Below are 17,377 nucleotides of genomic sequence, written 5' to 3'. Positions count from 1 at the left end.
AATAAGATGCAGAGCACCATCTTGATCTCTGTATGGGCTAATTAGCATAGCACTAAATGCCATCTCCCACAGCTCCAGAGTGCAGCACTAACCCCTGCTACTCCGGTCTGCATACCGGCAAACATCCCTGTGGACTGGAGAGTGAAGCATGTTATATTGAGTGCATCTGAACTGATCAGGGTGCCTGGTGTTACATTTAGTTTGTAGAGCCCTGCACCTACCTGTGGCCGGCTTGCTATGCAAGGAGTGCTGTGCTGTGACATGGTCCAGAGACCAGTGTGTGTATGGGGCAGTGTTCATACATGTTCCTGAGTACAGGAGACAGTTGTGGAGTTGTGAATGAGTTGAATGTGACCATGGTTTCCCATATGCTGTTTTGTGTGTTGTTTCCTGCACCCACCAGTCCTGTTTTTATTTTCTCTTAAAGGGAAGCAACATTGAATAACAGCTTGATGAGGCTAAGGGAACAGATTGTAAAGGCCAACCTACTGGTGCGAGAAGCTAGTTACATTGCAGAGGAGCTGGATAAAAGAACTGAGTACAAAGTTACCCTCCAGATTCCAGCCTCCAGCCTGGATGCCAACAGGAAGGTGAGGAAAGCAGAAACGCCATAGCTGAGGCTCCACTGGGCTCCACCCAGTGGTTGGATTAGTGGGAAGTTATTCCTTCTAATTTTCTGAGTGTGTGCTTGCTTGTGTGACTCTGTTTGCCACTAAGCATGCACTCCTGGTCCTATAATTTCTTCTCATTCAGCTTCCTTTCTTTATTCCTGCATTTTTTGTTGTTTGAGACAAGGCCTCAAATTCAAGGTAATTCTCCTGCCTCAGCCTCCCAAGTTCTGAGGTATGGGTATGAGCTTCTTGGATTTTTGAATTATATCTTGTGGTTTATAATAGTTTAGGATGGCCTTGAAAACTCTGTCCTATTGTCTCAGCCTCCTGAGTGTAGGATTATAAGCGTGCACACCCACCCTGGAGACAGCACTGCTCTGGAAAGAGTGCTGCAGTGGCACTCAGTCCATACGCAGTGTTGTGCGACCACTGGCTGTGCCTCATGCTCTGCTCCTTTAGTTGTTTTAAGTAGGAAACTGATGAGAATTTTTTTTGCCCTCAAATGAATGACTGGGGTACCCTGGATAATTTATTCTCGTCAGCATTCCATGTGGCTACTTTGTGAAGAGATAAAATGCTATTGATTTAAACAAATGAAAAGTCACAGTTTTGGGGGCTGACAGGATGGCTCACTGGGTAAAGGCACCTACCACTGAGCTTGATGATCTGAGGATGATCCCCAGGACCCACATGTTGGAAGGAGACTACCAACTCCTGCAAGGTGACCTCTGACCTCCTCATGTGCCATGGTACATGCACACACACATGCACACAAACACACACACAATAATATAAAAAACCCTCACACTTCTGAAAATAAATGTTTGTTAGGCTACAGCAGTAGTAAACTCCTGTAATCCCAGCCTTTAGGACAGTGGTTTTCAGCCTTCCTAATGCTGCGGCCCTTTAATACAGTTCCTCATGTCATGGTGAGGAACCCCAGCCATAAAATTATTTTCGTTGCTACTTCATAATTATAATTTAGCTACTGTTATGAATCGTAATGTAAATATCTTGTGTTTTTTTTTTTATGGTCTTTGATGGTCCCTGTTCGACCCCAAAACAGTCACAATTCACAGGTTGAGAACTGCTGGAAGCAGGAAGGTCAGGAGTTTGAGTCCAGCCTGGGGTACATGAGACCCCATCTCAAAGAGTAAAAATGTTTCATAACCGTCTCAGCTGACTTTGCCTTGTTGCCACCTCCTGTCTCTGCAGCGAGGCTCTCTCCTCAGCGAACCTGCCATCCAGGTGAGAAGAAAAGGAAAGGGAAAGCAGATTTGGTCTTTGGAAAAGCTGGAAAACAGGCTCTTGGATATGAGAGACCTCTACCAGGAGTGGAAGGAGTGTGAAGAAGACAGCCCGGTGAGTCGCTCAAGGGTCACTTACCTGGTTGTCCAAGAAGGGGCCACGTCATAGCGAATTTGCCGGCTCGGGGACGTTGATTGCTTTTCCGCAATCATTGCTCTAATTTTTAAAGTAAAATTTATTTTAATCCTTAAGTTGTCGAGCTATGTAAGAATTTTAATAATTGGTCATTTGCATGTTTTTTTTTCTTTTTTATCTCCTTTTCTTTTGGGGTTCTAGCAGAATTTGCCCTTTTGTCTGCTAGTGAGTGTATCTGTCTCAGGTTATTCTGGGTTCTCTCTGAGGCGGTACCAGGCCATCTCAGCACACTGCAAACAGCTACCCCACTGTTCATGGTTTCACAGTCGTCAGTGCACCCTGGTATTTTCTGTTAGGAAGGTTTGTGAAGGCATTTTGATCCCAAAGTAAGTGCCCAAAATCTATTCTGACTCTGACTCCTCTATTGCCAGGTTTTCTTGCTCAAGTAAGCCATGTTGTACATACCTAAAACAGAAATACACCCTGTGTTATTTTGTTGCTGGTCTCTTCTAGACATTTGTTCCTTTAAGACAGGACTCCCTGTAGCCCAGCTTTCTCTTCTTACCTCAGCCTCCTGAGTGGAGGGAAGGTTTATGGCGGGCACTGTCACACCCTGCTACCTGTGCCGGTGTTGGTGTTTACAATTCCACATGGAGTGCCTTTCTTCCTTAGCTCTTTTCAGTGTTTGTTTTTTCACATTGTCATCTTACGAAGAGATGATATTTGCGTAAATTTGTAGTTTTCTTCTGTAATTCTGTAGAAAGATGCCCCCCCTGCTGTGCTGATGGCAGCAATGTGTCTAACAGTTTAGTGGGATCTTCCTTCCGGAGAGAACAATGAAGGGGTAATGCTCTCAGCTTTTTCTTTTTAGTCATCTGTCTGTTTCTCTATTTCTGTGTCAAACCTTCTGCATAAAGAAGCTGCCAGAGACTGAGGCAGGAGAATCTCTGTTAATTCAAGGTTAGCCTGGTCTGTATAGTGAGTTATAGACCAGCCAAGGCTACAGAGAGAGAGAGAGAGAGAGAGAGAGAGAGAGAGAGAGAGAGAGAGAGAGAGAGGAGAAGGAGGAGGAGGAGTCTGGATATGGTGGTAAAGTTATTGGTCAAACGAGTTTACTTTATGTGGTTTTTTTTTTCTTTCGAGGTTGTATGTTTGAAATCTCTTTCAGGTCACCCGGTCCTACTTTAAACGTGCTGACCCATTCTACGATGAGCAGGAGAATCACAGTCTAATTGGTGTGGCCAATGTCTTCCTGGAGACCCTGTTTTATGACGTGAAGTTACAGTATGCTGTGCCAATCATCAACCAGAAGGGAGAGGTAGGCTTTCACTGTGGGTCATTCTGCAGAGCAGTTCAGGGGACAGGGAGTGGGCGGTGACAGGACACTTATCATTAATACCTTTGTTTTCTAGCCAGTCCTGACTAGTGATAGTGTTGTGTGTGGATACCTTCTATTTCCATAGGGCTGCAAGTTGACTTTTCCTATCTTGTTTAGATTTCTAACAGCACAGCAGCTATTAGAAAATCACCTGTTAGGTTTTCACACATTGTTACCCTCTGGTTAACAGGGTAACAGGTCCCACGGAGAAAACTCAGCCCAGAAACCAGTGTTTGCTTTGCCTCCTTCCTTCAGGTGGCAGGCCGGCTGCATGTGGAGGTGATGCGACTCAGCGGGGCCATTGGGGAGAGGATCGTAGGAGGAGAGGATGCTGCAGAGGTCAGCTCTGACAAGGACGCCCAGGAGAACAGGCTGGTCTGCATGGTAAGCTTCAGACCCAGACCCAGTCTGGAAGGTGGGACCACCTATGAGATTGTAGGTATTTGCATAAGAAACTCACTTCCAATAACTTGTAAATGCCTGTCTTCAAAGAAATCTTTTAGCGTTCAGTATCTTAGGGATTGTTTGTCACACTTCTGGAAGACTGACTCAGCACTTTCAGCACTTTCTCTCTGTGGCCTTTCTCTCAGCCGTCAGGGTGACTGAGCCTGCTTGCATGTCCTGCTCTGTGGGAGCAGCCCAGAATTCCCATAGGAGTTTCTATTAGTGGAGCTTTTGAGTTCTGATGAAGGGGATGTTTGCCTCTCTGTGGCCTGTCCCTCAGCTACTGCAGTCTCCACCCTTCCCAGCTTCTCCCTGGTTACCCAGTGCCTTTGCGTGTGCCGTTCCAGCCCCACAGTTCCAGGCCCTTTCTGTCTGATCACCCTGTGTGTGCTGTTCATGGCACACTGTGAGTGTTTCCTTGAAGACCTATGTCAGGCACCAGGGTAAAGATGCCAGGTTCCCACTGGCCAGTGGTAGAAATCTGCGGGTATGAGCAGAGGCCTCTTAGTGTATGATGGATCCATTGCTGTGATAGAGCTGGCATCAGCCATCTGGGCACACAAGAAAGCTGTGAATTCACGAGGCAGGTACTGAGGGAGATCCTGGGAGAATGAGACTGCAGGAGAGATGTTAGCTAAAACCAGATCTACAGGTGCTGTGGTGTTTTTGTGAGTGAATAGTATGGAGGATGGCATGCTCCCCACTATCTGTGACCTAGTCCCTTTATAGTACAGTCCTTGCCTGAATCTCCAGTGCCCCCTAGTGGACCAGTGCTGCTAGTGCTCAGAATCCTGGCAGGATTTTGATGACAAAAGACCAGTAAGAAGAACCTGTAGTGTTTAAAAGAGATGATTAAAGATCTGTAAAGAAGTGTAAGTCAGGCTCTTGTTCCTAACTCGTCCTAGGTCAGCCTTCTTCCTCAGTAAATACTTCTAAAACTGAAGCTGTTGAAGGAGTAAGTTACACACAGCCGTGGGCGGAGAGCGAGTGTTGCGCGAGCAGGGCTGCTTTCTGCAGCCATTCACATGAGGCCTGCGGTGGTCTGAGACACGAGTTGCTTCAGTGGGAGGGGGCAGTTCCTAACTCACTAATGGCCCCACTCTTGCTAATTTGTACTTGACTGCAGAACCTCTTCCTGGAGGTCACGTGCCTGGTTACCACAGGTATGTAGGCTCTGACTCCACGTGGCCCATTTCTGAGATGACAGACGGTGACTGCATCTCTGGGAGGTCAGCTTTCATAGTGTAAAATAATGAGAATGATGCCAGGCGGTGGTGGCTTTAATCCCAGCACTCAGGAGGCAGGGGCAGGTAAATCTCTGTGAGTTAAGATTTAATGGAAGATACCGAGCATGAAAGTAGTAAGGAAAGTGTGGTCAGTCCCACCCTCCCTGCTCCACAGTACCCTGACAGCCCAGCATGGCTCACCATGCACTTCATGCTGCCACTTCCATTAGGAGTAGCTTTAGGACAGACACCCAAGTCACCTTAGTTCATTTGGAAGTAGTATGTGTCTCCAAAATAGTAGGTACTTAAAAAAAGAATCAAAATAGTAATTCCTTAAGATCATAAACTATATAGTCAGCTTCTCAAACATTTTTGTTAGTGTCGCCCAGCTTTCTCTTCTCTCTAGATTCTGTGCTCTTTCTCACCTTGAAATTTGTTTGTCGTAAAACCTGTATGTTGCCTTGTTGTGTGTTGATGGTCATACATGGCGTACTCAGAGGCGTTAGATGTAGGTCGGCAACAAAACACAATGTGCCACATAATAGGAAAGCAAGTATGTATTATAGGGAGTGGTGTGTTTTCTGTTAAAGTTACGGATTTTTAAAATTGTCTTCACGTCATAATGAACTCTTAGACTTAACATATGTGTCTTTTTTCTTTTCTTTTTTTTTTTTTTTTTTTTTGAGACAGGGTTTCTCTGTGGTTTTGGAGCCTGTCCTGGAACTAGCTCTTGTAGACCAGGCTGGTCTCGAACTCACAGAGATCCACCTGTCTCTGCCTCCCAAGTGCTGGGATTAAAGGCGTGCGCCACCACCGCCCGGCACATATGTGTCTTTTAATGGGGTATTCATTACTTGTAACAAATCTCCAGTGTTCCTAGAGTTGAGTAGTGGCAGCCCCTTCACTTTGCTCTTGAGTTCTGCAGACAGGAGCCTGACTGTCATTGACAAAAGCTTTAGCTTTTGGGAATGGCAAACATTTTATCTCCTTCTATACACACTTCCTTTTCCGGGTCAGAATCCACCTCTTTTTAAGAAGCTGTGCTCATTTAAAGGGGACATGCTTCTTAGAGGCCATGCCCTCGCTGTGGGAGCCCATTGCGTAAAAGGCGAGATGCCACAGTGAGTGAAGTTCCTGTGGAAAGTCAAACCTGGGGGTGGTTTTGGTACCATGAGCGAGGGAAACCATGGCCGTTCAAGACATCTGCATTCCTTTTTTCCATAATGAAAGTATGTCCATATTCCTGTTTTCAAAAACAGTAAATTAAAATCCCCAAGTAACATTGATTCCTGAGAATACTTTTTGGCTCTTTCATGCTGAGCTGAAAGTTGAGTGCTATCCTGACACCTTGTGGTGATTTCAATTTTTGTAGCTAACTAAAAAAAATAAAATAAATAAATAAATAAAGACAGTAAAATACTCTGAAGAACATGCGTTTATTCCTCGTTCTTGTTGCTTTTCATTCCTGGCAATCTTAATTCTCAGAAGTTCCTGTAGAGGGCAGGTTAGCACATCCGATCTTGTTTCTTGTTTATTTCAGCCTTAGGTTGAGATTCATTTCTGAAGGAATGCAGTGGCTTTCAGATGGAATTCTGTGTGTACGGGGCATGCTCAGCAGTGCCTGTCCTTGCTGTCACTCATCTCTTTGTTTTCATTGGTGTGGCTGGCCTCACCCGTGTCAGGGTAGACATAAATCCTCCCCTCTCTGCCGGGAGAAAGCTAGGCTTAAGAGTTTACACCAGCACACAGGCTAGCAAGTGGCAAGGATTCTTTTAGATCTGTGTAATACCAAGACCTTGTAATCATGCCCCACAGCACATTGCCTCATTTGAGGTATGTAATAAACATTTGAAACATTTAGAGAATAGAACTTTGAAAATTTTCCTGTAAAATGTATTCTAGAATACTGATGGTCAGTTCAATGTGAAGAGAGAAAACACATTAGCCTTTCAGAGCCTGTCAGAGATTTGCTGCCTGGGTAGTACAAGCTCGTTGGCATCTCAGGAAGAATTGCATAAAGTAAAGTCGCTGTTTATTGACTGACCTGTTTTGTACATGTTACACAGGAAATCTGCTTTGCGTCCTCAGAGTCCCTGAATGCCATGGTTATAGTTGAGGTTGCTGAGCCACGAGAACTTACACCACGCAGTACAATTTATTCTCATTAAATTTATATATTAGATTTGGAGTAAATCAGACAACTTAGGGAAAGAGAGTGGCTAGACAGTGTAATTGGTGATGAACTCCATTGTGTGAAAATCCTCCTGTTCATAGTGTTCTCCAGAGGAACAGAACTTATAAAATGAATCTGTCTGTCTGTCTGTCATCTAAAGGGGATTTATTAGAATGGCCTGCAGGTTGTGTTTCAGCTATTCCAACAATGACTACCGATGAATGGGAGGTCCGAGAATCCAGTTGTTCAGTCCATGAGACTGGATGTCTTAGGTGGTCTTCAGTATACAGCAGAATTCCAAAGAAGTAGGCTGTAATGTCAGTGAGGGAGTGGACTTGATAGGGAGAGTGGGAGCAAGCCGGCAAGGAGAACAAGCTTCCTTCCACATCCTTTCTAAAGGCTGCCAGCAGAATTAAGGTGGATCTTTTCACCTAAAAAGATCTGGATTAAAGGTGTGTTTCCTACCTCAAAGATCCAGATCAGAAGTGATCTTTCCATTTCGAGTGATTTAATTAAGAAAAAAATCCCAGGACTGAAAATCCAGAGAATCCTAGTTCAATTCCAAGTATCCCGAAGGCAACTCACAACTGTCTATAACTCCAGTTCCAGAGGATCTGGCAGATATATGGAGGAAAAACACCAATACACATAAAACAAAAATAAATTAAGGAAGACAGAAAGAATCCCTCACAGGTATGCTCAGCCATTTGGGTTTTAGTTAATTCTAGATGCAGTCAAGTTGACAACCAGCCATAGCTATCACATATACCATGCAGTATAATTAATAATTCTACAATTTACTTCATAATTGTGTGGTTTCAAGACCATCACAAGCTATCACAGAAACTCCGAATTTAAATCTAGATGTTGTTGCAAAAAGTATGAAAAATGTTTGGCTTCTTTAAGATCTAAGTGAGCAGCTGGAGGGATGGCTCAGTGGCTAAGGGTGTGTGCTGCTCTTCCAGAGCCTGAATTCTGTTTCCACCATCCACTTGAAGCAGCTCACAACTGCTTGTAACTCCAGCTCCAAAGGGTCTGATGGCCTCTCTGAGGGCACATGCATATACATCATGTTCACACATGTATGTTCACACATACAGACACACAGATGTGTGTATGAATATATATAGATAAATGGGGCTGGGAGATGACTCATAGCTAAGAGTACTTGCTTCTCTTATAAAGAGGACTGAAGGAAAGTTCCTAGCACCCATGCCAGGCAGCTTATGTCTTCTGTAACTCCAGAAGGGGTTCAGACACCCTCGTTTGAGCTCCACAAGAACCTGCATTCACAGGCACATACCCACATGTAACACACACATCTGTATAGTTAAAAATTTACTAAAAGTAGCTTTTTTTTTGTTTTAAGACTCCAGTGCAGGAATTTTCTCTGGGGCGTTGATCCTATTGGGCCCATGCCTCTGGCCACCCTTTGTAATCATGGATTCCAGGGTCCTCATCCAGAGATTCATTTGAGTGTTTGCTGTCACTCTCTGGGGAAGGTATTGGGGCAAAAAAATGTCCATGCAGAAAGCAGCAACTCTATGATTTTTACCTCCTTCATTCTCTGCTCCAGACAAGACGGTCAGATGCAACACTCAAGGCAGTTCTTTACTAGGAATAAAATAAAAATTAAGTAATATTATTTTAGCATGTAGCATGCTATTCCAGAGCTCAGTTCCTCCTTATACTTGAGATAATTGAGTGAATCCCTCCCCTGCCCTGAAGATTGGCTGCTCACTGAATCAGACACAGTTTTGTGCTTTGTTCCTTGCGCTCAATGCCTTTGTGCTTTTCTTATAAAATACTGGGCCTCTGGGAATGATGATGATGGCATCCTACATTCTGACAAGCTAAGATTCAGATGCTCTGTCCGTTTCTGAGTGCTGCCCAGCACCCATCTTGGCATTTGGTTGTCATCACCCTGTGTCAGGCTGGCCTGTACGCTAGTCCCAGAACAACCTGAAGGGCATAGGTCCAAAGTAGGAGCATGTTTGGTGACAGAGCCAGAGCAGGACCACGACACCCACCCCAATCTCCTAATTAAGTACTCCTGGGAGCTTGCTGGTCGAGACAGTGGAGTCTTCTTTCCCTTCAGGTTAAAATACTACAAGCCACAGGATTGCCGCAACATCTGTGCCACTTTGTGTTCTGCAAATACGACTTCTGGGATCAGCAGGAGCCAGTGACTGTTGCCCCCGAAGTGGATACTTCTTCGTCTCCCACCAGCAAGGAGCCACAGTGTATGGTTGTGTTCGATCATTGCAGTGTGAGTTCCTTTCCAGTCTACCACAGTGCCCAAGTTATTTGTGTAAACACAGCTAATGAGTGATACTACATCTTTGGTTGATTAGCCTAACAAGATCAGAGACTACCCCGATGGGCACTACATGTTCTGCCATGTTGATTGCCTGCTCTTTCCAACCAGTTATTATTAATGACGATATTTTTGTGGGCAGAATAAACTCAAAGTAGTGACCGTCACTTTGCCTTTGGCTGGTGACCATCAGAGTTTGGACTAGCTTTTGCTATTTACTCCACATTTGACTCCCAACAAGAATGAAAACAGGCTCCCAAAATATTGCTAACAAAATAATTTGCTATGCTTACAGATTAGTTTTTCAAAATGAGAAGCTTTAAAGTCATGGCTATATTTATATTTTTTAATTTTAAAAGATTAATTTTTTAAATCAGTATGTGGCTGTGTGCACATGAGCGCAGGTACCCACAGAGGCCGAGGCATCAATCCCCTGGGTCTGGGTAGTTGAGTCACCAGATGTGGGGCCTCCGCAAGAGCAGTACTTACTCAGTCTTAAGCATGGAACCATCTCTCCAGCTGCCCTCAGATCCACACTGTATTTGAAAGCAAGTGTGTTAGTCTGTGTGCACATTGTTATTGGTGTTAAATGACCATTGTGTTCTATGAGGAAAGTGTGCCATTGTCTCTGTCTTTCCTCCCTGATGTCATTAAGGTGTGAAGCCTGGCTTATGTAGTCGAAAGACCAAGCCAGTGTGTGCTGCTCTGCAATGAGCTGTTGTGTTTCAGGAGTTCAATGTTAACATCACAGAAGACTTCATTGAGTACCTCTCAGATGGGGCACTGGCCATTGAAGTCTATGGGCATAAAATGACTGATCCTCGGAAAAACCCAGCCCTGTGGGATTTGGGAATCATCCAAGCAAAGACAAGGAGTCTTCGGGACAGGTGAGTTTTGGTGATGTTCATTGGATTCCCATTTCTTGTTTTAAAAAATTGCTGGAGATGACCATCATTTATTTCTAAATTAGTTTTCTTTTCCTTGTGTATGTGGGGTATGTACATGTGTGTAGACATATTTGCGTGAGTGGGGGCATGGGCGTGTGCTAGTGCCCTGTGGTGGTGGGGGAGTCAAAATTGGCATAGGAAGTTGTCCTTAACTACTCTTCCCCTTACTCAAAGGCCCCTCATTCAAACCTGGAGCTTACCAGCAGGGCTAAGCTGGCTAACCCACTTGCTTCAGGGACCCTGTGTGCCTTTACGTTTAGAGCTGGAGTTATAGGCAGGCATTGATTCATCCAGCATTTATGTGTGTTCTGGAGCCCTAGACTCTAGTGAGTCCTCATGCTTGGGCAGCAAGCATTTGAACTATTGAGCATTCCTGGTGTTTTATAAATTAATGGTCCCCTTTACTGCGCATCACCAGGTTTGTCTCTAGGGCTTTAGCCTCACAGTAAAATGTTCTTAAAGCAGCGCACTTTAGAGGATGATGGGAAAAGCACATGGGTGTTTAAGAAGCAACAGTGGAATGAAGTTTAGGAGAAAGGTCACTTAGCACAGTGGGTTTTGTCTGATTAACCAGCTATGGAGAGGTGGATGCAGTCTGCTATAGGGTCATGTTGACCCTGTCTCCAGCTCATAGGTGTTTGTTGTTTGTTTGATTTTGTGCTGCTGGGGTTCAAACCCAGAGCCTCACACATGCTAGGCAAGCACTGTACAGTTCTGCACCCCCAGCCCTTTCAGTTTTGAGTGGCATCAGTGATGGGAGGAGGGTAGGCTCATTTGGTGACATACAAGAATTAAAAGGGAAGGACTGAAAGAGGGGGTGCTTTTACTTCCATCTAATTATAGATGAGAAACTCCTAAATTAGAAGATGAGATTTGTCTTCTTCATTTTCTTACTGACCTGAGAGTACATCCTTCTCAAGTCACAGATGACACCTTCCTATGAGAAGAGCATCCTGTGCTTGGTTTCTGCATACTGGCTATAGTATTTCAGGCATTGGATAACCGGATAACCTGTGCTCTGTGTGTGTGTGTGTGTGTGTGTGTATGCATGTACATGCGTGCACTCATGTTCACATGTATGCATGCATGTAGAGGCCAGAGGTTGATGTCACATGTTTTCCTCAGTTGCTCTCCACATTATATATCAAGGCAGGGTCTTACTCTTGAACCCAGAGCTCAGCAGTTCAGCTAGCCTAGTTGTCTACCTTACTCTGGAGAGCTCTATGTTTGTGCCTTCTGTTTACTGGGATTACTGGTGGGCCACTGCACCCACTGTTTATGTGGGTTTGAACTCTGAGCCATTGTTCTAGTCCCATATTGTAATTTCTGAAAAATAAAAGTGCTAGTGATTAAGGTGTAGCTCAGTGGTAGAGCACGTCCTTAGCACATGAAGGCCACCTGGATTCAGTCCTCAGAAACCATAACAGAAAACCAAGGAACCATCCTGTATCTGATGCTGTGAATTTGACTTTCTGTTCATGCTATTTGCCATTACATACGTACTGTACATGCCTTTCTGACATGAAGATCATTTTCCTGGGCTCCTCTGTTTAAGGTCATTCTCACTGTTAAGTAAAATGTAAGATCTTCAGCTCTCTGCATTGAAGTAGAGAGGCATGATTTGGGGGCTGCAAAGGTGGCTCAGTCAGTAGGGTACTTACCCAGCATGGATGAAGCCCTGGGTTTGATTCATAGTACTGCATAAATTCCTATGTTGTCAAACGTCTGTAATCTCTGGAGAAGGAGGCAGGAAGATTGGAAGTTAAAGGTTACCTTCGACTATCTATCAAATATATACCTATATATTTGAGCACAATCTATACATGAAACCCTGCCCCTTCCAAAAGAAGTGTAATTTCCCTGCCCCTTCCAAAAGAAGTGTATTTCAAAGGACTGCATGTATCTCCTAGGTGGAGTGAAGTCACCAGGAAGTTGGAATTCTGGGTTCAGATCTTGGAACAGAATGAGAATGGTGAATACTGTCCCGTGGAAGTGATTGCTGCAAAAGATGTCCCAACGGGAGGGATCTTCCAACTCCGACAGGTACCAAGACTGTGACATCATAGTAAATTCCTTGACACCAGAAGACTTACAGTGGATTCTTTTGAACAGAACTCTTGATGATGATTAAATATACAATGGTCAATCCATTTCTTTGAAAAATTTAAGTTTGTTGGCATTTATGTATTGTGAACGAATGTGGGTAGTTGTGCATGTGGAAGTGAGAGGACTTTTGAGATATTGTTTTCTTCTTTTTCCATATAGTCCTGGGGTGTGAACTCAGGTTGTTAGACATGGCAGGAACTTCTTTACTTACTTAACCATCTCACTGGCCCTTTTTTAGTTTCAATTTTTTTTTGTCTTCAAGCCCATTTTTATATTAAAATTGTTTCTTATGTTATATACATTTCTTTTATTGCTTCTTATGATATTTTAAAAATAGTTTCTAAAAGGGTTAAAAAATAAGCTTTTTTGAAAAACATTTTATTACGTTGTGTGTGTGTGTGAGTGATTGTGTGCCACAGGACACAGTGGAGGTCAGAGGACAATTTGCAGAAGTGGGTTTTCTCTACTATTCGTGTCCTAGGAATTGAACTTAGGTCATCAGGCTTGAAGCAAGCACTTTCACTGGGTGAGCCCTCTTGGTGGACTGAGAAGAAAAACTTTAAGAAAAACTTAGAATTGAAGAGTAGGGCATAAGGCAGACATGCCAAGCATATTTGTAGATGCATGAATACAAGGATAGCTGTTCGAAGTGGCAGAAGGAACTGATCGTGCAGGGGCTGACCTGCCAGGTCCAAGCTGTGTACTTGTGAGCTCCTCCACCTGGAACGTGGGTTTGGGGTCAGTTAGGACAGTGCTGTATAGAGCCACTTGCTTGACACGTAGCGGGTATTAAGTGTGTGTGACTGAGTCCATAAGCAGAGAGAGATGTGGAAGAGACACCACTTACTGGTGGCCTGTCAGTCTGTGCTGCTGACTGACAGTGACAGGGAGGGTCTCCATTTATAATTTGGTTAGCAAAAAGTGACAGTCTTCATTATGACAGTTTCTTGAATATGCCCACATATTTAGTGCTTATTTATACCCTGTAACAGGAGGAGCAGGTTCCTTGTTGTCCTGGCCGCCTGGCTATCTTACACCCAAAATAATCACACAGAAACTGTATTCATTTAAACACTGCCTGGCCCATTAGCTCTAACTTCTTATTGGCTAATTTTTACATCTTAATTTAACCTATTTCTATTAATCTGTGTATTGCCATGTGACTGTGGCTTACTGGCAAGATTCTCACCAGCGTCCGTCTCAGGCAAGAGATCCATGGCGTCTGCCACTCTGCCCTTCTTCCCAGCATTCAGTTCTGTCTACTCTGCCTACCTAAGTTCTATCAACTAGGCCAAGGCAGTTTCTTTATTCATTGTCCAGTGAAAGCAACACAGAAACAGAAGGAACTCCTACACCAACACCCCTCCCCCAGAGTCCCTTATTCCCTTCAGTCTGCTTCAGCCTCTGTAGACCTTTGAATGTTAAAGTGGCCGTTCTATCTCATGTGTTTCTTTGATTGCTGAAGTTGAGTATAATTTCATGTACTCGCAAAAAAAAAAAAAAAAAAAAAAAAGAATACTTTGTACTCTGCCAGTGGATTCAAGTTTGGAACCCAGCACCCAGGATGCATGGCTCACAATCACCTGTACCTCTGGCCCTAGGAGAGCTGAGGGCCTTAACAGCCACATGGCATATATTCACAAACACACACATATAAATAAATTTAAAAAATCTTTAAAAACCCATATTATTAGAATTGCTACAGAGATGAATGTTAAAGTATTCAAAGAAAAACACAAGAAAAGGTTGAGGGAAGGAGAATGTTTGCTTAAATATTTAAATTTCTGATAGTTCTAAAAGGTAGAAGTAAATGAGTATTCTCAGATGCATTCATGTATAAGTGAGAGACTTAGAGCCAAAGGAGAGACTTTTCAGCCACAGTGTCATGCAGAGACATGCCGCTGTGGAGAGACCGTGCTCTGGAGAGAGCAGTGTGCACTGTGCTGTGTGGAGATGCAGCGCTTGGAGAGACACAGCTGAATTCTTTTCTTTTGGAGTGGGGAGTGAGGGTTTTTGAGATAGGATTTCTCTGTGTAGCCTTGGCTGTCCTGGAACTCACTTTGTAGACCAGTCTGGTATTGAACTCACAGAGATCTACCTGCTTCTGTCTCTCGAGTTCTGGGATTAAAAGTGTGTGCCACCACCACCCGGCTTGGCAATTCTTATTTTTAACACCAGACTGAATGCTGACTTTGGTGCCCTGCACTTTAACTTAGGTCATAAGTATTTCTCTGCACAGTCACCTAGTGACTGTGCGGGGCTTCACACTTTAATAGAGATCCGCTACTTCATTCTTTTTTTTTTTTTTTTTTTTTTTTTTTTGGTTTTTCGAGACAGGGTTTCTCTGTGCTTTGGTTCCTGTCCTGGAACTAGCTCTTGTAGACCAGGCTGGTCTCGAACTCACAGAGATCCGCCTGCCTCTGCCTCCCGAGTGCTGGGATTAAAGGCGTGCGCCACCACCGCCCGGCTCCGCTACTTCATTCTTAGTGGTGCTTCCAGAATACTTATTCATGTGCTTGACTGCTGAATTCCTGTTGCTCACGGTTTGAAGTCACTTAGCCCTAGAACAAGCTTGACCATCCCACAGGGCTGATACTGCCTATTTCATAAACCTTGGTCTCTATTGGGAGTCATTTCTAGCTTAGCAGGTTACCCTATCAGGAAATTTGTCTTTTCCTTTTTAGGTCATGGCCTCCCTATGGAGCCCCAGAATGCTGTCTAGACTGTGCTGGCCTGGATAGCCTAGAACTCTATGTAGCCCAGACTAGCTGTGAACTCAGAGAGCTCTCCCTGCCTGGCTCCTGAATGCTGAGGTTACAGTGGCTTGGTCGAACATTTTTTTTTTATTAGACACTGTTTCCATTTCTTGTGAGTTTTCATTTACCTGTGTGTTCTGTCACTTGCCAGCACTTGGCAGGTAAGCCAAGAGGATTGCCGTGAATTCAGATTAGGTCCGAGCTGCACAGCAAGCCCTTATCCTTCATTGAACAAAACACAAAAGTTTTCTTCTAGTTTCTTATTACTCAGGAATTATAAAAATGTATGTTCATTTTGTCTTCTATCTGCTTGAAGGAAAATAGATTTTCCTGACTAGTTTTGAACTTGTGCTTTAGTATTTAACAGTTATGAGACAGATGAAACCGTTATGAGATAGATGTCTCCAAAACCAACTGCATTTCTTTACATCGGGCTGTAGGGGTCTCTCTAAACCAGACTTTGAAAATCAAGAAGCTGATCTTGTGTTATCAAATCTCTCTGTGTTGCAGGGGCAGTCTCGACGAGTTCAAGTTGAAGTGAAGTCCGTGCAGGAGTCAGGGACTTTACCACTGATGGAAGAGTGCATATTGTCAGTTGGCATTGGGTGTGTGAGAGTTAGACCACTCCGGTCCCCTAAGATCCACGAGACCAGTCATGTAAGTTTCTGTGCCTGCTCTGTGCTCTTTGAAAGTCAAACGGCCAACCAGAGTGTTTGAGACCTTGCTACCCCTGCCCCTTTCTCTGCCATTAGTGTCTCTTCAGATACTGCCTTGGCAAGAGGCCCTTGCACTAGGCTGTGACCATGTGTTCTGGTGTGTAGTGAGCTGAGAGTTAAAACCTTTCAGCCTGGCAAACCACCAAACCTCACAGTGATTAACTTCCTCCCATGGCCCACCCCTTTATAGAACCCCCCACTGGCTGGTAAAGATGCTTTGCCAGCAGGTGTTTGATTTCCTCTGGTGTTGGGGGTTGTAAGCCCAGCGGGGAGAGCATTGTACTGACTTGGAAAAGGTCAGGGGAGCCTCTTCACTTTCCCCAGAAGGTTAGGTCTTACCGTCTTCCTGGCAATGGAGGGCTGCAGAGGGGCTGGATGGGTGGCCACAGGGTGGTGTGTCAATTAAACAAGAAGACTGGAACTGTGGGAGAAGATTGTGCTGTGTATGGAGGCCTGATTTGTGGGTAAATAATTGTTTTGGTTCTACATAATAGGCTGTTTTCTTTTAGGAGGAAGAGGAGGACATGGACAGCTACCAGGTAATTGAGCACCTGTTGTCCTCATCAAATCAGCTTGATTCAAGTGCTTAATTACACAGGCCAGGATCTCTCCGCACTGCTACTTGATAATTAAACAATTCTGCTTTTTCCCAAAAGTCAAACAAAGTGTGGAATGCTGGGTATCATGGAGGGGTTGGCGAGCTAGGACTAGGAAGCTGCTGTGAGAGAAGCTTTTCCTAGTCAGGCCATCTGCATTGGGCTCTTTACACAACCACCTCCCAGATACCTTGCCAGGCTCCCCTTAAGCTGAGTCACCCACAGTTGGGTACGGGGATGTATGCCTATTTCTGTGTCTTATGTGTGTGAAGCTAGGTCACCCTGAATGCCCACTTCCTTGACTTATCTCTTAGGTTTCTTTTTTTGCGGGGGGGGGGGGGGGTTGTTTCCCCTGTCTTTTCTTTTCCTAATGTGGCAGATTTTGTTTGTGTCTGTGAAGATGCTTCTCGTTAGTCATCGTTTAAGACTGCCCGGGCTCTTCGGAGCCTGATTATGTCATCCACTGTAGTCACTCTCCTGGCTTTGCATCATCCTAATTTGATAGAAATGTCTGCCTTCCTATAAGTCACTGATAAAAGAAAATAAAAACACCTCATCATTCAGCTGGGGTTATACTCAGAGTATGGTACTGCCACGGAGTCTTCTTTTAACAGACATCCTCCCATTCATCACTGCTCTCTGGATGTGGCATTTGAGTCCTCTGTGATGCCACTTAGAGTAGATGCACAGCACATTTCTCTGTCTTGTCCACAGGAATGTCATA

General features: G+C 44.3%; 1 protein-coding gene across 3 annotated transcripts in view; it reads left to right on the top strand.

Moving 5' to 3' along the window:
• Kif13b (kinesin family member 13B) overlaps nucleotides 1-17,377 on the top strand; it is a 148,323-nt gene that overhangs the window by 90,319 nt on the left and 40,627 nt on the right. For all 3 annotated transcript variants that reach the window (XM_057785908.1, XM_057785907.1, XM_057785909.1), the window contains 9 exons: nucleotides 428-590; nucleotides 1,827-1,973; nucleotides 3,163-3,312; nucleotides 3,628-3,756; nucleotides 9,314-9,484; nucleotides 10,262-10,419; nucleotides 12,390-12,522; nucleotides 15,852-15,998; nucleotides 16,567-16,596. In XM_057785908.1, the coding sequence (XP_057641891.1) occupies nucleotides 428-590; nucleotides 1,827-1,973; nucleotides 3,163-3,312; nucleotides 3,628-3,756; nucleotides 9,314-9,484; nucleotides 10,262-10,419; nucleotides 12,390-12,522; nucleotides 15,852-15,998; nucleotides 16,567-16,596 (1,228 nt within the window). The remainder of the gene's footprint in view (nucleotides 1-427; nucleotides 591-1,826; nucleotides 1,974-3,162; nucleotides 3,313-3,627; nucleotides 3,757-9,313; nucleotides 9,485-10,261; nucleotides 10,420-12,389; nucleotides 12,523-15,851; nucleotides 15,999-16,566; nucleotides 16,597-17,377) is intronic.

The sequence above is a fragment of the Chionomys nivalis genome, chromosome 12 (assembly GCF_950005125.1).
Source record: "Chionomys nivalis chromosome 12, mChiNiv1.1, whole genome shotgun sequence".
NCBI lineage: Eukaryota > Metazoa > Chordata > Mammalia > Rodentia > Cricetidae > Chionomys > Chionomys nivalis.
Note: the sequence above shows the minus strand (reverse complement) of the source record. Positions and strands in the feature narration are given on the sequence as shown.